General features: G+C 51.1%; 1 protein-coding gene across 19 annotated transcripts in view; it reads right to left on the bottom strand.

Moving 5' to 3' along the window:
• Positions 1-2,195: 2,195 nt before the first annotated feature.
• Positions 2,196-18,832, bottom strand: part of Pknox1 (PBX/knotted 1 homeobox 1) — a 42,190-nt gene continuing 25,553 nt past the window's right edge. For 8 of the 19 annotated variants that reach the window (XM_087597107.1, XM_087597108.1, XM_087597111.1 and 5 more), the window contains 6 exons: positions 15,897-15,996; positions 15,145-15,242; positions 12,328-12,456; positions 9,530-9,606; positions 6,573-6,745; positions 2,196-5,308 (listed from right to left, as the gene is read on the bottom strand). In XM_087597107.1, coding sequence (XP_087453233.1) covers positions 5,097-5,308; positions 6,573-6,745; positions 9,530-9,606; positions 12,328-12,456; positions 15,145-15,242; positions 15,897-15,996 — 789 coding nt within the window. In that variant the 3' untranslated portion in view covers positions 2,196-5,096. 19 annotated transcript variants of the gene reach the window in all.

Here is an 18,832-nt window from a genome sequence, read left to right as displayed (position 1 = left end):
AGGACGACTGGCAACATCACCAGATGTGGGCACTGAGCTGTTGCGTCCAACCGGCAACATCGGGAACAGGAGTCCACGTGGGCTTCACGCAGGTCCCAGCCATATGTGACTAGGTCTAATGGCTTACGGGGAGAACTGGGTCTCTCTCAGGACTTGGGTGGCCAGCTCCATTTCATACGTCCCTATTCCAGTTCTACCAAAGGCGAGGAGGTAACTAAGAGCCGCTGCTGTCATTTAAGTTGTCGTTTAAGGGGCCGGAGAGACGGGTTAGCTGCTAGGAGCACTGGCTGTTCTTCCAGAGGGCCACTCCTAGCAGCCACATGGTGGTTCACGACCATCTGCAACACCAGCTCCAGAGAATCTGAGGCCTCCATGGGCATTAGGCCATCCGTGCGGGCAAAACACCCATACAAGTACAATTATTAAAAACTGGGCTGGCTTGGCAGTTAAGAGTACTGGCTGCTCTTCCAGAGGTCCTGAGTTCAATTCCCAGCAACCGCATGGTGGCTCACGACCATTTATAATGGGAGTTGATGCCCTCTTCTGTCTAGTCCCCTTCTGTCATTCAGGCAAACATGCAAACAGAGCACTCAGATACATAAGACATAAGCAGATACATCTTCAAAAAACAATCAAAACCTGTCCAGGTATGATTACCATTGCTATTTTTACATGGCCAAGCGGAGATCAAACAATGGGACTCAGAATGGCAACCCTCGTATAGACTATGCCACTAACTGCTGCTTGCCTATCAAATATTTACCAGACCGTTCCTTGAGCTCGGGTCACGCCGGCCCTCCAGACCATCAAGAGGCCAGAAAGGAAAAGACTGGGAGGGAAGAGTCTAACAGGGTCCCAGACCTTAGCACAACCGACTCTATGGTGGCAGTACCATCCAGGCCATGAATGTCAGCATGTACTACAGCACCATCCACCAAGATGAAAATAGAGACCTGATCCATCAAAGTCCTGGCAAAGTCTCCAAATGTACTAAACATTGCTTTTACGGCTTCTGTAGTTCCATGTGCTGTCGCCAAGGCTATCCTTGGAACTGCAATCCCCTTGCCTCAGCATCCCAAATACTGGGATTATCGGCATGAGACACTGTACCGGCAACATTTAGGTCTGAAAAAGGGAAGAGGCTCATAATAGGACCCAGCAAAGGTTAGAGATCCGACAGCACAAGGGACACATAACTGTGACGCAAAGGCTTCCTCTGAGTCTACAGGAAGGCTTGCGGGCTAAGCACTGTATAAGTCAACAAAATGCGAAACCCTAAGCTCTAATCCAAACGTGTCGCCTACCTGAAGTATCTGCTAGGCCACCATTCACCTGCTTGTGTCTGTCTAAATAGCTAGGTTGGATCTTGTTAGCCACGGACGTCACTTTAACGCTCGATGACGACTAGATGCCAGATTCTCCCTTCTCACCAAGGAAACCCTTGAGAGCCTGGTATTGGTGGCCCAAGGTCTCATCTACTCACCTCAGACAGCAGACAACAACGGCAGGCCTCTTCCTTCTGAAAGTCAAATACTTCCTTTCCTGCCACTGGCCACCCAGAGTCCTAATCTCAGATGTCCTTCTGTCTGAGAAGGTCTCTCCTGTCTCAGATTTAGGATGCAGTCAGGTTTGAGCGTGGCCTTCTGCTTTCCTGACCCTCTAACTGCCAACTGCCAGGACTATGGGGTTATGCCGCATTTATGGGTGCTGGCCACTGAACCCAGGGTTCTGTATATGCCAGGCAAGTGAGAGCTTCACCCCCAGCCCTCAGACACACTTCTGAAGGAAAGAGGCCCCTTGGTCCACTGCTCTAAGCACAAGCTGGGGACCTGCAACCCCTGGACCATATCCTGTCCACCTGGATGTGCCCATGATACACCTTGAAAGGGGTTTTACAGTGTGGGACCAGCAAAGGTTACAGGTCTGCACCCATGAATCATTCTCCTGTTACGTCAAAACAGTTTGGCGTATGAAAAGTTACAATGAAAAATCGGCTTCACAACTTTTTCCTTAAAAAATGCCAACTAATGGAAGCCCACACCCTTGAAGGTGTGAATGTGGCTGAACAGCTGGGTAGCCTCGGCTTGTTCCACCCTCACTGTCACTGCAAGATGTACGGCACTCTGAGAGTCTCGCCTAGGAGTGAAGAAGTCCGCTTTGGTGGCACAAGCTTTACAGAATCAATCAGCCACGAGGCATGTTTCTGGTTTTAATTTTTTTTCTTTGATAAATCAGTTGCTTCACAAAAAATCCTTTTAAAGACAACAATCCAAGAAAACATATTGTTACAGTATTCACATTTTAAAGATTGTCAGTTTCAAAGACGGAACTTAACTGAAGAAGGCAGCCTGCGGGTTCCGTCACTACCTGTGGGAGGGGCCTGCGGGATGGGCGTTCCCTGCCAGCCATGGGGGAGGAGCAAGTCTCCCGCAGCCCCCACAGGTGCGCCGGCCACGCAGCAGGCTACACAGTGGCCCATCAGCCCTAGCGGGAAGGGTCACGGTGCATATTGCATATACACTTCTATTCGACAATCTGGACTCAAGGAAGCAGAAAACCGGAGCCCACCAGATGGGTGGGTCAACCAGTCTAGATTTTCTGCTAGGCAGCCAAACAGCAGGTATGACACGGGTTGACTGTAGGTCTCAGAAGACATTCAAAGGGCTCCAATGTTAGGGAGAACTTTAACGGGAACGAATGCTAGAATCCGGCCATTTAAACAAAGCTCAAAGGAGATGTACTTTCAGGTTTTCTCCACTGGCCAGGGGAAAGGAGAGCAGGAATTTTGCTTGGTTTTGTGAGACAGGGTTTCCCTAGGCACCAGAGGCAGATTCAACCTCCCAGCAATCCTCCTGCTTCAGCTTCCTAAGTGCTTGTATACAGGCAAATGCCACAATGCCCAGTAATCAGGTGTCTTGAAAAGGTGCAACGGGGAGACAAGTCTGCTGGACAGGAACTCTATGAACCAGCAAGGCTTGCCTCACAGGACTCACTCTATGCATCTCTATGCATGGGGAGGTGGAAGGATATGACCCTGTGCCAGCTCTTTTACAACCCTTTTTTATTTTTTTTTTAGACAGGGTCAAGTTAAATAGCCCAGGCTTACCTCCTGTCTCAGGCTCCTGAGTGTTGGGATAACAGGAGTGTGTCACCATGCCCAGGATCTCTTATGATCTTCATGGTTTCCTCTGGGGTTAGCAGGTGAGAGTTCAGTGCTTAGGGAAGATGATCTCAACTGGGAAGGACACGAGAGTCATGGTGTTCAAATCCCAGCTAGAGCAGCTGGGACAGAGGCGGGACGGCAGGGGCTGTGCATCCTTTGCGGAGGGGAGTGGCAGACTTCTGCAGGGCTCGCAGGGTGATGTACCTCTGCTCTAAACCCAGTGTAGCCAGCTGACTGTGAGGCTTCCGTGCGCCTGACTTAAATCCTAAAGCAGTCGTGAATAGGGAGGAGAAGGGCTGCTTAAGATGTCCTTCTCTCCTCTAAGGAGTTGCTGGGAGCTTTTAGGTTTTGTTTATTTTGCTGTTTTCTTTTTCTTGTAGTGGAGGCACCGTAAGTGGTTCTAAAGGAGCCCCCACTTTTCGTGCTGACTACTTGGCTGTCCAGGTGTGCTCAATGGCTGAAGAGAATCAAGACATTTGGGGGGACTGTGAAGTGTTCCAGAAAAGTGTGAATTGGCTAACGAGCTCCCCTTAGGGTAACCTTGGTCCATAAGCAATTACCACCCATGGGGCCCAAGGCACAGCGGTTCCCTTTCAGCAGGTGGGCCTCGGCGCACTGTGGAAACAGACGCTCAGCATGAAGCGGGCACTTGTTTCCTAAGAGAAAGCTTCCCAAGTAAACCAAAATGAATCAAACCAGACCTCAGCCTACAGTCTGCTCTGCCTTGACACTGGGAAATGAAGTTCCCAAACTGTCCTGAAGCTGGAGTGGGAACGGAGAGGGGAGGACCCAAGAAGGAGGGGAGTGGCAGTGAGAGCCACCAGTGGCCCACCGCCATGGCACCTCCACAGTTCTAACTTCCAGGTGTCTTCTAGTCAGAAGGACAGTTTAGGGGTTTGCTGTTTACCCCAGCTCTGAGCCAGTGGTGTAGAGCACACTTTATATTAGTTTATAATAAACATTCTATGTATAACGGGTTTTAACTAAAAAAAAAAATCTAAAATTACCACCCAGTTAACATGGCCAGGCGGCAGCCACGTAACTGCAGTCAGACGAGGCACGGCAGAGCCCTCACTAACCGTACGTCCTACAGAGCACACTCTGTAAGATGCTAGCACACTCTGTGAGATGCTAGCACACTCTGTGAGATGCTAGCACACTCTGTGAGATGCTACAGCGAGTGTAAAACACAATCTGCACATCATATATGAACAGAAACTGGAGATATCAAAGCTCACGTGACAGTTGTTCCCTTTTAGCAGCTAAGGTGAGCCTCCTCCTCTTCCGCAGGGAGCAGGAGGCCATGCATGGGTGGCTGCCTTTCACAACTTTCCGAGTAGAAAGACAAGCGTGTGCTGTTGCTTCTCTAGAAATTTATCCTCAATATAGTCATAATCCAATTAATAACTGATTTATAAAAATAGCTTTTTATCCAATAATCCCAGCAAGGTAAAAATAGGAGTTTCTTTTTCTATATAGCAAATGAAACAGGCAAATGCTGCCCGAGAGAACTGAAGTGTGTTGTGAGCACTCACCGCCCACCAGGGCCAGCGTCCTCTCGCTCTGCAGCCCGAGTGCAGGTCATCTTTCAGACCCGTGGGCGACACTGGCAGCAGCCCCCAGACCTGCTGTAAACCACAGAACTCAATTGCAACTGCATAATTTTTTAGAAAATGGCAGCACTGTTCCTTAATCTCGTCAGGGACTCAAGGGGCAGGGGCCACTCATCACGTTTCTAGCATTAAAAACCCATACACGCACATCTGAAGGAAGCTGCTGCACCAGCGAAGACGTCTTGAAGCTGTGAGATACAAAAGTGCACTCTTCTATATCTACATATAAAACATGTTACAAAGAAAACTGTAAAATGTTTGCTGTGCAAACAGTAAAGAGTCCGGCGTCCAGGCTCCACACTGGCCGTTCCACTCCGTTCCTACTGAAGGGAGTCGCTGTTCTCCAGCACCAGCCCGCTGATGTGTGTGGGTGCCAGGGCGCCACCCTCATCTTCTGTGCTATCCACCGACTCGTCCTCACTCTGCCCCGCCATCATGACCTGCTGTACCGCCAGGGTGGCCCCGTCTGAGGACAGGGACTGAAGGCTGTCCACATTCATGTTTACAGGTGTGGTGATGGTCACAACGGCACCTGCAGCAGAGCACACAGTGTCACTGCCTTCGAGGTCCTCAGAGCAAAGCACTTAGCACAGCTGGCCTGCTTGTTCAGCCTACACCTGCGTGTCAGTCAGGAAAGGAGGGCACAAAACCCCCACACACTTCTGGAAAGCTGAGGTATATAGAACGACTAAGAGAAAGTCATGTTGTACAGGATCAGTGTCATGTGAAGGAAGGGCAGTGGCAGTAAGGATTCCAGAGACAACTCAGCATGAAGCAGATAGGAAAGAACACCAATGCCAATGACTGCTGTGTGCATGTGTGTGTGTGGGCGCACGCACACTCTCACGTGCGTGGGGGCTGGGGTGGGCTCAGTGGGACAGTAGCAGTGAGGCCAGTGGTTCCACATCTAGCATTCCAAAAACATAAATTAAAAACTGTCCCCAAAGCTCCTTGCACATAGCAGAATATTGCCATAGTGAAGGAAGAAGATGGGGATGGGGGTGGGGAAGATGGGGCTCTGCACAGACACTCACACACACCCAGCTGCAGGTGTGCATACCCTAGCCAGAGCCCAGGGGTTCAAGGCCACCCAGGGCAGCATGCCTGGGCCTTGTCCCAAAACAAAACTCATCACATACAAAAGAAGCCAGACTCTGCAGAGCTCACGCAAACGGCTGCTGCTGGAGACACGTCGGAATGATGGCTGGGACGGGGAGAGGAGGAGGAGGAGGAGGAGGAGGAGGAGGAGGAGGAGGAGGAGGAGGAGGAGGAGGAGGAGGAGGAGGAGGAGGAGGTCAAAAGCAAGAGACGGGCACAAAGAAAGCGGCCAGGTGAACAGGCCTGACTGCTGTCCATGCTGAGGCTGGAGAGCAAAGCAAACCTGGATGGAGGAGAGCGCTGTGCAGAGGACGCCTGGAGACGGGCACCTGTTCTCACGGGCAGCAGACATGCCTTACTTCCCTCTCACCCCATCCGGGTGAGCCTCCACACCCACCCGTGACCATCTCCTCCCATCTTGCTCACTTCCATGAGCATGTGAGAGTATAATATACTTTAGGCCTGGTGTGCAGGTCAGAGGACAACTTGTGAGAGTTGGTCCTCCCCTGGGATCCTAACTTAGGTCATTAGGCTTGGTGGCAAATGCCTTTACCCAGTGAGCCGTCTTCCCAGCCTTGAATCTGAGATGCAAAGACAGGGGCCTGTACTCAGGCACACAGCTCTGCGTGGGCTCACGGCTGACAAGCAGCTGACTTGGCTGTTGTCCCCACCTTTACCACCTGAAGTGGCGGACGTACCTTCCGACATGGCGAGCTCTCCGGGTGTTGCTTGTGCCACTCCTGATGCAAGAGAATCCGGCCAAAACCTCTGAACTGGCCTGTTCTGAGCAGGCTTTTTCTTTGTTTTTGGAGTCTCTGAACAGCTGGAATCCAACATTGGCTGGAGAATCCGTCTTCGGGCATTGATGAACCTGAGCATGGACAGAGGGGCACCCAAGCCAAACGGCTTGTGAGGATCTGGGACAGGACGGCGTCCTTTAGGAGCCATGCTGACAAGAGGAACAAGTGACAAACAAGCACAGACTGTCTAGGTCTACAGAAAAGCGGGGCAGATCTTTCTTAAAAACTTAATTTAGTTGGGCATGGTGGCATGCGCATGCCTTTAACCCTAGCACTTGGGAGGCAAAGGTACATGGATCTCTCTGTGAGTTCGAGGCTATCCAGGTCTACAGAGTGAGTTCTAGACAGCCAGGGCTACACAAGGAGAAGAGAAAAAGGAGGAGGAGGAGGAGGAGGGAGAGGAGGGAGAAGGGGAAGAGGAGGAGGAGGAAAAGCATTTTTTCCATGATGCTGTCATGGTTTAACCTGTCTAATTCACTCCTGTGGATTATATATAATTATATATTCACAATAACATGAACCCATGGACTTGACTCTTCTCTGAAGACTAGAGATGTTAATGTAGGGAGCCTCTAGGGGCTATGCTGCAGAACCTTCTTCCGCCTGTGCTACCAGCAGCAGGCTGAGCCACCATCAGCGCTCTGTGGTCACCACAGGCTGGGGTCTGGGGTAAGAAGTGTGTCTTGGGGCCAGTGAGATGGCTCAACTGGTACAGGCCCTGCTGACCTGAGTTCCATTTCCAGATTCACAGAAGGTGCAAAGGCAGAGCCGACTCCATTAAGTTCTCCTCTGACCTCCACACGCGTGTCACAGCACATGTGATCTTCCACCCCATCATGCACACATAAAAGGATGTGTAAAGAAGACGATTTCAAACGAGAAGACTGGGACTGCCTGCCCCTCACCCCAGCAGCGAAGCCCTCGAACGCCGTGATGAAATCACTGTAGGTCTTGCTGCTCTGTGAGACCAAGAACTCACCTGAGCTGTGAACCACAGAGACAGACAGAGCAGCAGGCAGAAGAGCTGACCAGGCTGGACACAGCTTCCCACTGACTACATGCTAAGAAGACACAGCTTAACCTCTGGCCTCCAGGACACCAAAGTAGTCCACTTTAAACATGAGAATGTGGCGAGTGGGGTACAGGAAGGAGCCCAGACCCCCAAGTCAGCTTTTCCTGACACAGATGCTGGCTTGTTAGGGCGGACACCTGCTGCCTGGGGCTCTCCTGGTGACCCTGCTCCAATCGCATCAGAACCTGGAGTGACAAGCCTGTGACAGGCTTGCTCTGCTCACCCTCCTCAGCGCTGAGAGGGATGAGGGGCTTGGCCCACCCTACATTCACATGAGCCCTCCACAGGAGCCAGACAATGTCTTGGACTCAGAGACAAGCACCGGCCTTTGTGCTCAGGTTCTGAGAACCCTCATCTGTGCAGTATCAGGATGAGAACAGGTCACGGAAGTCCTAGATTCCTACCCAACAACCTGAGGACAATTAATGCCCCGGCTGCCATCTCAGGGCTTCACTGGGTGCTCAGAGGCCGGTGCTAACACTGGGCACATCCCCACCCCCACGTGACAAGAGGAAGGTCAGCCAAGTGAGAGGGGCTACAGACATGAGGAGCTTTTACAACTCCAGCTCCAAGGCCACTTCACTAGCTTTAAACACCGAAAGCTGGTTTTGATCCTTCCAGAGCAGACAGTCCTGCGAGGGGGCAGAGAGGCAAGGTGGGGACCTAGGAAGTGGATGGGGAGGTCGAGGTCCAATAGACAGAAGGCCCAGCAGCACCAGTCGCCTCTCGGAACATCTGTCAGTGGGTGACGCATCAACTAAATGTGACACCATGTTGTAACCAGGTAAAAATAACCACAGAGGCACTCAGATGGTCACAGGAGGAGCGCCAGCCTGGGCTACACAGCATGATACTATGTCACCAATAACCCCACCAGAGGGGGCAGGGGGCAGAGGGTCAGCCAGCTAAGAACAGTTCCCAGTATTCATAGTGACATGCTTGATCCCTGGACATGTTTGCCAGCATTGCATTTAAAGGATTTAGTAGGAAAGGACTCAGGCAGCATGATCAAAATAATTACTAATCAAATAATAAATAATGAACCAAATGCAACGCCTTTGCACCTCTGTGTGACTAAACAGGCTGACTGACGGTTATTCCAGAACTGCAACAGGCAGGCACGGTGGCACAGCTATGATATGAGGCCAGGAATGCTTCCGAGTGGAAGCGTGTGCTTATGCATGCTAATTCTATGAAGCTGACAACTTCATAGACAGGGAGACACAGGATGGACAGCAGAGTGCAGCCGTCACGTGTGCACTACTTTGATGGATGCTGGCTCTCACAACAGGGAGCGCCTGCCCAGGCCCCCGACCACCCAACAGTGTGACCCAAGCTCAGCAGAGACGCTTCGCCTGTAAGCACGGGGGGCTTCTCTAGGCGGGCCTTTCTGGGGAATACCTCTAAGTCCTGCCACGCAGCAGAATGACTGCAGACTCGTGTGGGACTGGGTCCCCGAGCTGTGGGCTGAGAGTAATAGTACAGCTTTTTTTTGAGATGGAGTTTCTCGACAAAGCTCTCTTGGAACTCAGAACATAGACCACAGGACTGGACTCAAACCCACAGAGATCCACTGGCTCTGCCCCCTGAGTGCTGGGTTAAAGGTGCAAGTTTCTAAAGGAGAGCAGAGGGTCACTGGGTCAGCACACTGGACAGGTAAAAACACACGCCAGTATACCCAACCCACGCTGTGTCTGGCCGCAGTCCCTGACGCAGCGCAGAACACGTCAGGAGACCGGGCTCTGGCGAAGGGGTGGGTGCGGTGTGGGAGCAGCCATCTTACCAGTTGTTGACTTGAAGCAGTGTCAAGTTTGTCTGAGCAGCAATCTGCTTCTTCTCATCCTCGGTGGGGTAGGGATGCTAAAAATAGAGACAGTTACCCTTACCATGGGCTTTCCTGTTTTAGAAAGGGAAACCCAAGATTATCTAGGCCAGTGATTCTCAACCTGTAAGTCGTGACCCCTTTGGGTGTGACAAATCAGATACCCTGCATATCAGACGTTTACATTACAATTCCTGACAGTAACCAAATTAGAGTTCTGAAGTAGCAACAAAATAACATTGTGGTTGGGGGTCACCACAACATGAGCACACTGGACTCTAGCCTCACAAGTCCTTGTTTTGGAAACATTCAGGTAGGAAGGCAGCAGCTCTTTCCGAGAATATCCAGCACTAGAGCAGCCGTCAGTGTGTGGTGAGAAGACAGTCAGTCAGCCAGGGTCCCACGGTGCTCAAGTAGCAGGAATGGCAGTGCGAGCTGCAGCCCTGCCTGGGGTGTCCTCTGTGCCCAGCGTCAGCGGAGCCCTGACACAGCACATCTGTATCAACTGAGATTTAATGCATGAGTGACACATGACACCTACCTCAACCATGAGAATAAACTGACGCCTGGGTGGGCTGACATCACTGAGCGCTTTCTCATGGTCAAGTCTGCTGGATTCACATGAAGCTGAAGTACTCACCCTGACCACCCCTTGTGCTGCTACTGTTGTGAGCTGGTGAAAAGGGGAGGACCTTATGCCACCGGGGCTTGTCCCCTTAAAAGGCACACTGGAAGCCAACCCTCTCCTTTCCTACCTCCTGGCTGTGAGGTGCGTACTTTGTTCTATGTCCCACCATAGCCATTAGATACCCCCACCGAAGGCGTACAATCATGATGCTACCAATCACGGGCTGGGATTCTAAAACTGTGAGCCAACGCAAACCCTTTCCCCTTTGAGGTGGCTGTCCCAGATGTCGATTATAATTTTGGAAAGCAGACTGATACCTATGTGGTCGGTAAAGAAACGAACTAAGCGCCAGTCTGGGTAGAGAGTGTCCGCTCTACTGTCTTCCCTTGACGCATGTTCAGAACACTTCACTGAAAACAAAACTGAAAGCAGAACGAGGGGCTGGGCCATGGCTCCGTGTGTGGAGTGCCTCTGACCAGGATGAAGATCTGAGCTCAGACCCAGCACCATGTAAAACCTGAGCATGGCGAGTGGCCTGGAATCCCTGTGCGGAGCAGGATGGTGACGGAAGCTGGAGAGCAGCGGAGGAGACGCCCAGTGTTGACACCCGGTCTCCACACACACATGCACACACCAAGAATGATACCCAGGCTAGCCCAAACCTAAGCCAGAAATAAGCATCAGAACGCCTGGACATACTCTAATAATTTTGATTCCACTAAAACAAAACAAAACAACCCAAACCACTCCTCAGGACTGATGACTGCTGTGTGTGGAGACAAAGAAGCCACGCTCTCTAGAACCACAGGGTCAAATCCCTTAGTTTGGAGCGCTGGGCCCCGGTGTGAGTGGCACCTGTAAAAAAGCAGTATCACCAGGTAGGGTGGTGCGCACCCTTAACCCAAGCACACAGGAGGCAGAGGCAGGTGGATCTCTGTGGATTTGAGGCCAGCCTTGTCTAGGAAGTGATTTCTTTTTTTTTTTTTTTGGTTCTTTTTTTTTCCGGAGCTGGGGACCGAACCCAGGGCCTTGCGCTTCCTAGGTAAGCACTCTACCACTGAGCTAAATCCCCAGCCCCATAAATCTTTAAAAAAAGGAAGAAGTAGCCATGAAAATATGTTATGGTTGGGGTCAGCGCGACATGAGGAACTGTATTAAAGGGTCGCAGTGTTAGGAAAGCTGAGAACCACTGTCCTACACAAAATTCATAAACTAATGGGATCAGCAGTGCTGTGCAAACCTGCAGCATGAGCACCGAGATGCGGGAGAGCAGCAAGTCTGAGGCCAGCTAGCCACACACTGAGAGCTTGTTCCAGAAATTAGCCAGAGGAAAGCACTTGCCTGTCCTTAGAACACATGTAAAAACAAGAGATGAGAAGTGCGGTCAGACACAGAAGCACGGAGCCAGCCTCAGACAGTAGTCACTGCGGCCCACCGCTTAGATACCTAGGTGCTGTAAAGAAACGAGGACAAGGAGAATCGGCAGCACAGCCTGACAGGAGAGGGGTCCTCACTGGTCCTTATGACAGGGTTGATGGAGAAATCAAAAACTCACTAAGGGGAAGTGTGCTAAGACACTGACAGCTGAATAGGGAGGGGGCGCTCCCAATGCTGCACTTCTGTGAGGAACCCTGACTGGCACCACACACAATCACTGCACTGGTCGTCACTTCCTGTCCTTTACCCGACACACCCTCACTGGCAGCTCTATCACATACACTGTGTGCTCCCTTTCCGCCTGGGTCACTCATTTTCAACTAAATAAACTAATAAACTAAATGGGCTCTCCTCACTGTGCCCAAATGTGCCCGTGGCTCCCGGCATCTCCCTCTTGGATCCATGGCTGGCCTGTTTGTTCCGACGTCCTTTCCTCTGCCTCTTCTCCAGTCAGCCCCATCAGACCCAAAGACACACAAGTGACTTGATTCTCTTTCCACCAGTGGGGATCCCTGCCGCATTTTAAGTTTCTTGAAGCCATTATTAGGGACCTGTGCTCAATCCCCACTGTGGCCGCAGCATAGTATCAACACCTAGACCTAGGCTGCAATCAGCGCTAGTCAGTCTCCCCAGGGACACAGCCAGGAGGGCAGTCATCCCAGGGTCCCTCGTGGTGTAGCCAGTGCACACTCACCCCTATGTGCTGGAAGAGCCAGGAACGCATCACGTTGGTGGCGTGCTTCGGCAGGACGCCCCTCTTGTTCTTGGAGGAGCCGTCCTCTTGATGCAAGATGCTGAGATCCTGGTTCAACTGCAATTGAAGCTTTCACACAATCGACAAATAACGTCAAGGCCTTGAGATGCCAACACACAGAATAGCTTACCACTCAGATGGGGCGTTCCCAAGGCTCTCCTGGGCTTGCTTACAGTAGCGAGGCGTGTGCTGAAACCCCGGGCAGACTAACCTTTTGACGGTACGCCTGGCACTTGGGTTCATTCCCGTTTTTTCATCATGCAAGCCCTACAGTCCTCAGAGTGTTCACACTGATAAGGACTAAACTGTTGACTGTTGACCTACACCTCCAGGCCGGGACTGGACACAGATCCCAACCTCTGCAGTGCACCGAGGGGCTACAGTTTAGGGTGATCACAACTGTCAGTGTGGGTTCATGTACCCCACTATGTCAAGAAGCTTCCATGTTCCCGGAGGGTGCCACACTAGAGGGGACCCTGGGAGCTCTCACACCCCACTATTCCCATCTCTGTCTGTGTCCTCTGCCACAGCCTTCAGAATAAGGACCAGCACAACAGAATAAGAAAGTAGCACGCAGGGGGCTGGAGAGATGACTCAGTGGTTAAGAGCACTGACTGCTCCTCCAGAGGTCCTGAGTTCAATTCCCAGCAACCACATGGTGGCTCACAACCATCTATAATCAGGTCTGGTGCCCTCTTCTGGCCTGCAGGCATACATGTAGGCAGAAAGCTGTATGATGTATACATAATAAATAAATAAATGTTTAAAAAAAAAAAAAAAGAAAGTAGCACGCAAGCCAGTGCAGCACAAAGCTGCTGCTGACCGCACAGCACGGGCTGCTGCTGGTGCCACCAATGCAGCTGGCATGATGCAACTGCAGACAGACGGTGTGTGGGTCAGAGAGAAGCCCTGCTGCAGTGAAAGGTGGCGAGCAGGGCATTGAGAGGTAAGCTTTCCTTACAAGTGCATGGCAATAAAGGGCTGGAGGATTCAGCAGGCCTGGGAAGGCTGGAGAACTGTTCAGATCTGTGGTCTGTCTAGGGCACCCTGAGGGCTAAGCACCCTGAGGACACACTCCACCTCATACAACACCCCAAGTAAGGGTGAAAGGGGAGGAGTCGAAGCCTGACACTCCAGTCTGGTGGTAAGGGCTGCCGGACAGGGGGCTGCAGCTATGCAGGGACTCGAGCTCCATGACACACTGAGAAGGTGGAGGCAGAGGATGACAGGTTCACAGTTATTCTTCGTTCTACAGAGGCTAAGGCCAGCCTGTGATTCATGAAAACCTCCCTCTGCCTTCTCCTCACTCCCAAAACCATCTTTCCACGGGTGCACCCTAGCAGTGGAAAGACTTCTCAGTGGGCGCCTCCCGGAAGTCCCAGCTCTCGTCTGCTGTCATTACCAGGCCATACAGAGCCAGGTCAGAGTGTCCCGACCCAGGCTGACATCCCCCCAGAGAGCAGCAACTCCAGCACTCTCTGACCAGAGCCTGTCTGCCATGTGCTGTGCCACACAGGGCATCCGAGTGACGGGAAGTTGGTGGAAAGCTGTGGGAACGGGGGTCAGAAAGCATGGCCCGTCCCGAAGCGCTCAGACCTGGAATGTTTGCTATTCAAGCGAGTGACCTTATGTCCTAAGGAAATTCTGGCACATGGAAGACTTTCCGGGCCGGGCAGGGTACAGAGTGAACCCTGTCCCAATCCCCCGAAGCAAACGAAACCCTTTTCTTTTCCAACAAGACAAATGAGTACATGTACAGTTCTAGCTCATCATCGGACTTAGAGCAGCTTCCTCCTAGAGGAAGCACAACTCAACCCTAGAAAACTCGTCAGAAAGTGGACAGGGCTCTGCTGTTGCCAGCATTTCACATGGAAAGCCACCAGGGACGAGGGCTGGCATGGAGATGCGGCAGCGTCAGGGAGACCTAACTCTCCGCTACGCCTGAGCCCGAGCGGTCACAGCTCAGACGGGCTCTGAAGCCCCACCTATGTCAGTGTCGCCTGCGTCTCTTTCTCTAGTGTGGCCTGATGGCAGCTCCAGACTTCCCATACACTGAGAGTCACTGTAGCCCATGAGGACCACACCAGGGCTCGGTATTGAGAATCCTTCATGAGGACATGGACAGAGACCTCACAAAGTGAATCTGTGTGCACCAAGTGAGAACTATACTTTAAACCTTGTCTTAAATTATTCAAAACAAAACAAAACAAACAAAAAACCACGCTTCCAGAACTTCCGGGGTCTTCCAGTCAGGAAGGTCAAAGGAACAGGAACTGCAGAATGACCATGGCCATGGCAAGTCACAGGTCACCTCTTGTTCTGGAAGCCAAACGCCTGAAGGTGAGAGCCTGGCTCCAACACAGAACCCCAGCCACGCCAAGGATGCCAAGCAGAGCCCTGGGATGCTTCCAGAGCTTGGGGTGCTGCCCTGGGCTAGGGGTACAGACTGGGCTTTGTGGTTCTGGAAACTCTGCCTGGCTGTGCTGCACCTCCAGGACTGGGAGTCTTGCGGAGCACACACAGCGGACACTCACGGAAGCCAGCCTTGCCTCTGGCCACGGCTGCTTCCAGGGCCATGAATAGCTTCCCTGGTGTCTCAGACTGCTCTGAAGATTGCAAATTTCCACAATAAGGGGATGAAGCATGAAAGGAAACAAACTGGACAACAACAGTCACAAGGAGACAACAGCTTAGCCCTCAACACTGCTCCCTACCCAGCAGCAGTTATAATGAGTCTGTCTGGAAGGCTGCACACACCTGCGAGTTCTGGATCCTAATTGTCCCAGGAGATAATGCCTGCGTGACCACTTGGCCTTGTGGAGTGACGACGGTGACAGGCTGGTACACTGTGCCACCTCAAGAAGGAAAAGAGAATTTAAGATTAACTACGTTTCAGTCATTAAAGCCATTCGTTAAAGCCATTCTTCCTGATGTGCTTATGGAAGAAATAAAAAGCCAGTTGGTGAGCCTCTTAACAACTGCAAATGGTCAGCAATACTTGTCAAACTATTTGGTCAGATGAATTATCCCCCCCAGCACAGGCCCTTGGCAGGTCCCTCCTTTTCTCGTCTATGCTTCCCTCTCCTACAGATAGCACATATGCAGAGCTTGGTTAAAAATACTGGGTAATGGACACCGTCATTCCAGTCTTCTGGTGGTCTTTTCCTTTTCGTTTGTGTTTAGAAACAGAGTCTTGCATATAGCCCTGGCTGTCCTGGAGACCACGGAACTCCGCCTGCCTCTGCCTTCTGGTACATTACACGCTGCACCCTAGTTATGTCTCATAGTAACTGTTCTCTTTCTGGTGCTGTCCCCTTTACTCGGCTCTGTGACCCATGCTGAGCACGTTTGTCACTCCCTACAAACGGTCCCGTTTCCTGATACTTCTATCTGCAGTCATCTACACAGCAGAAAATGCCTCATCTGCCCTTGTCCTACAATGATTTTATTATAAAAATAAATCTAAGACAAAGGCTTGTGGAAAAAGTGTCCATTTGACGTGGTCCTACCTGCCACTGTTGCCATGGTTACATTCCCCTGTTGCAGGGCTGATGCTGGCACCACGATTCCCTGGGGGCTGAGAGTGCCTGTGATGGCGCTTTGAATCTGCTGAATGGCAGAACAGTCGCATCGTGAGAATTATTACAACACAGACAAACCATGCTCGAAACGCCAAAGGAAGCCATATCATAATGAGGTTGCGATAAGGAAGGGGGGGCAGGGCCCCAGAGTAGACTCAGCTGGCAGGGTTCTAGAAAGCAAGTGTCCCACTGGGAACGAGAGAGATGCAACCAACCACACTGCATATGATCATCTTGCTGTTCAAGCCAAGGAGGTGAGCAGAGACCGTGCTTCAAATCACAGCTTCCGGGGTTGGGGATTTAGCTCAGTGGTAGAGCGCTTGCCTAGGAAGCGCAAGGCCCTGGGTTGGATCCCCAGCTCCGAAAAAAAAAGAACCAAAAAAAAAAAAATCACAGCTTCCTTAGACGCGGCTTGGGCAACAGTTCTCTATGACCAAACCCTTCAGGACAGAATGAACACAAGAAAAGCTGACACTGCAGGCTGGGAGGCACCAGAATCGACCAGGGACAAGAGGAGGAAGTCTGCCTTCGCACTTAGTCAGCACTGGACACTTCAGCTGATGCAATGAGGCAAGAAACCCCAACAAATGGCACAGAGGTCAGGAAGGGAGCAAACAGAGCTGTTCCTATGTGTACAGAACCCAGTGAAAGGAACAAACAAACTAGGGAATGGCCAAATAAACACCTTACTTAGGGTGGAGAAATGAACTCATCAGGGCCACAGGATCAGAGAGCAAACATCCACTGTTGGGAGAGGCTCTGACAGATGGGGAAGAGGGTAAGAAAGTTAACAGACCCGTACGCATGACCAAAGCATCGCATACACATGTGTGGAATGTCAAAATAAAATCCATGGGGGCTGGAGAGATGGCTCAGCGGTTAAGAGCACTGACTGCTCTTCCAGAGGTCCTGAGTTCAAATCCCAACAACCACATGGTGGCTACAACCATCTGTAATGGGATCTGATGCCCTCTTCTGGTGTGTCTGAAGACAGCTGCAGTGTACTCATATGCATAAGTAAATAAACAAATCTTTCTTTAAAAAAATGAAATCCACTACTTTCTACAACCGACACCTGCTTACAGAAACACACAGGCTTATATGCTTTGTATGGTTTTCTTATGAATCTTCCTAGGGCACTTTAAAAACTAGCCCCACCCTAAAAAAAGAAAGAAGAAAGAAGAAAGAAGCCATATGGTGACGTGCAGCTTTAATTCCAGCACTTGGAAGGCAGAGGCAGGCACATCTCTATGAGTTTGAGGCCAGCCTGGTGTACAGAGATACAGAGTTCTTTTTTTTAAGATTTATTTATTATGTATAAGTACACTGTAGCTGTCTTCAGACACACCAGAAGAGGGCATCAGATCCCATTACAGATGGTTGTGAGCCACCATGTGGTTGCTGAGAATTGAACTCAGGACCTCTGGAAGAGCAGTCAGTGCTCTTAACCTCTGAGCTAAGATAAGTCCCTCCAGCCCAAGATACAGAGTTCTAAGGCAGCCTGGGCTACACAAAGTACCCATGCCTCAAAAAAACAAAAAGAAAACCAAACCAAAACTTAACTGCTTTTCTTCAGAAAACAAAAACCTAAAACTGCCATCCCGGGCTGCAGGGGCGGCTCAGGAGATAAGGGCACACAGGGCGGTTCCAGGAAGCAGGATTTGGTTCCCAGAACTACATGGCAGCTCCCTCACGGTGGTTCCAGGGAGCCTGACACCTTCCTCTGTCCTCCTCAGAATCCAGACAAGGTAGGTATTCATGTAGGCTACACCCACACATCTAAAAACAAGTGAATCTTTACAAACACAACCCATGTACAGTCACTCAGAGAAACACCCCTGTGCACTAAGTCGGAGTCTCAGCGTGTGTAGCTCTGCCTGCTCTAGGACTTATAGGAAGACCAGGCTAGCCTCAAACTCACCGAGATCTGCCCGCCTCTGTCTCCCTCGTGCTGGCGCTAGGGGTGCCACTACACCCAGCTCCTCGTGTGTACTTCCGAAAGCTCAGGGGTCACTGTGCTGAGCTACAAAGCACTGATGAAAAGGCCCCGGTGATGCAGCCGTGTGCCGTGTTTCTGGACTGAAGAGTCACAGAGTAAAGAAGTCAGCTCCCCTAACCGAGGCACAGGGTCAGTGCATTCTGTCAGTGCCCACGGGGCATTTGTTCTATAGGTCTACACAGCAGCACTGACCGTTTATATGGGAGAGCAAAGCCACCGGAAGAGAGCGAAAACAGTTCCAAGGAAAATGTAGAGGGAGGAGACCATCTCTCCGATGCCCGAGACTCGCCAAGAGCTGTAATAATCACAGCCGGCCTCATGGTACAGAACATCAAACACCCACCCGGCTTTTGACAAACAGGAAGGAAAAGCAGTCCAGCAGGAGAGCTCCTAGCAGCAGGCGTCAAAGCAGATAAACACTGGCAGACAATTAGAACGTTCAAAACTCAGAAATTTAAGGGAAATAAAAGTTTACAAAATGAGCAAAGACGTAAGCCGTCTTTTAGCAAAGACGTCACACAGACGGCAGATCAGCACGTGAAAATACCATTTGCTGTCAGGGATAAACAAACAAAGTTCATGACGAAACAGCACATACCACAGTGGTGCCTCATCCCTGACTAGGCTTCAGGGAGCTCTGAGAAGTTTGCCAGATACTGTATGAGTCTACTTCTGTGAGGAACCCAGCTAGTCAATTCAGAGATGAGAAAGAGAATGGCAGGGCCATGGAGAGCAGGAGGAGTTGTATCTAATGAGAGAGTACTTCCCCTGGGAAGACGGGAGAGTCCTGGAGTTACAGTGGTGGCGATGGTTACACAACAGTGAGGATGCACTTGGTACCCTGACTACATTCCCTGAAATGGCT

The sequence above is a fragment of the Rattus norvegicus genome, chromosome 20, assembly GCF_021556685.1.
Source record: "Rattus norvegicus strain SHRSP/BbbUtx chromosome 20, alternate assembly SHRSP_T2T, whole genome shotgun sequence".
NCBI classification, from domain to species: domain Eukaryota; kingdom Metazoa; phylum Chordata; class Mammalia; order Rodentia; family Muridae; genus Rattus; species Rattus norvegicus.
This window is presented reverse-complemented; position numbering and strand designations above follow the sequence as displayed.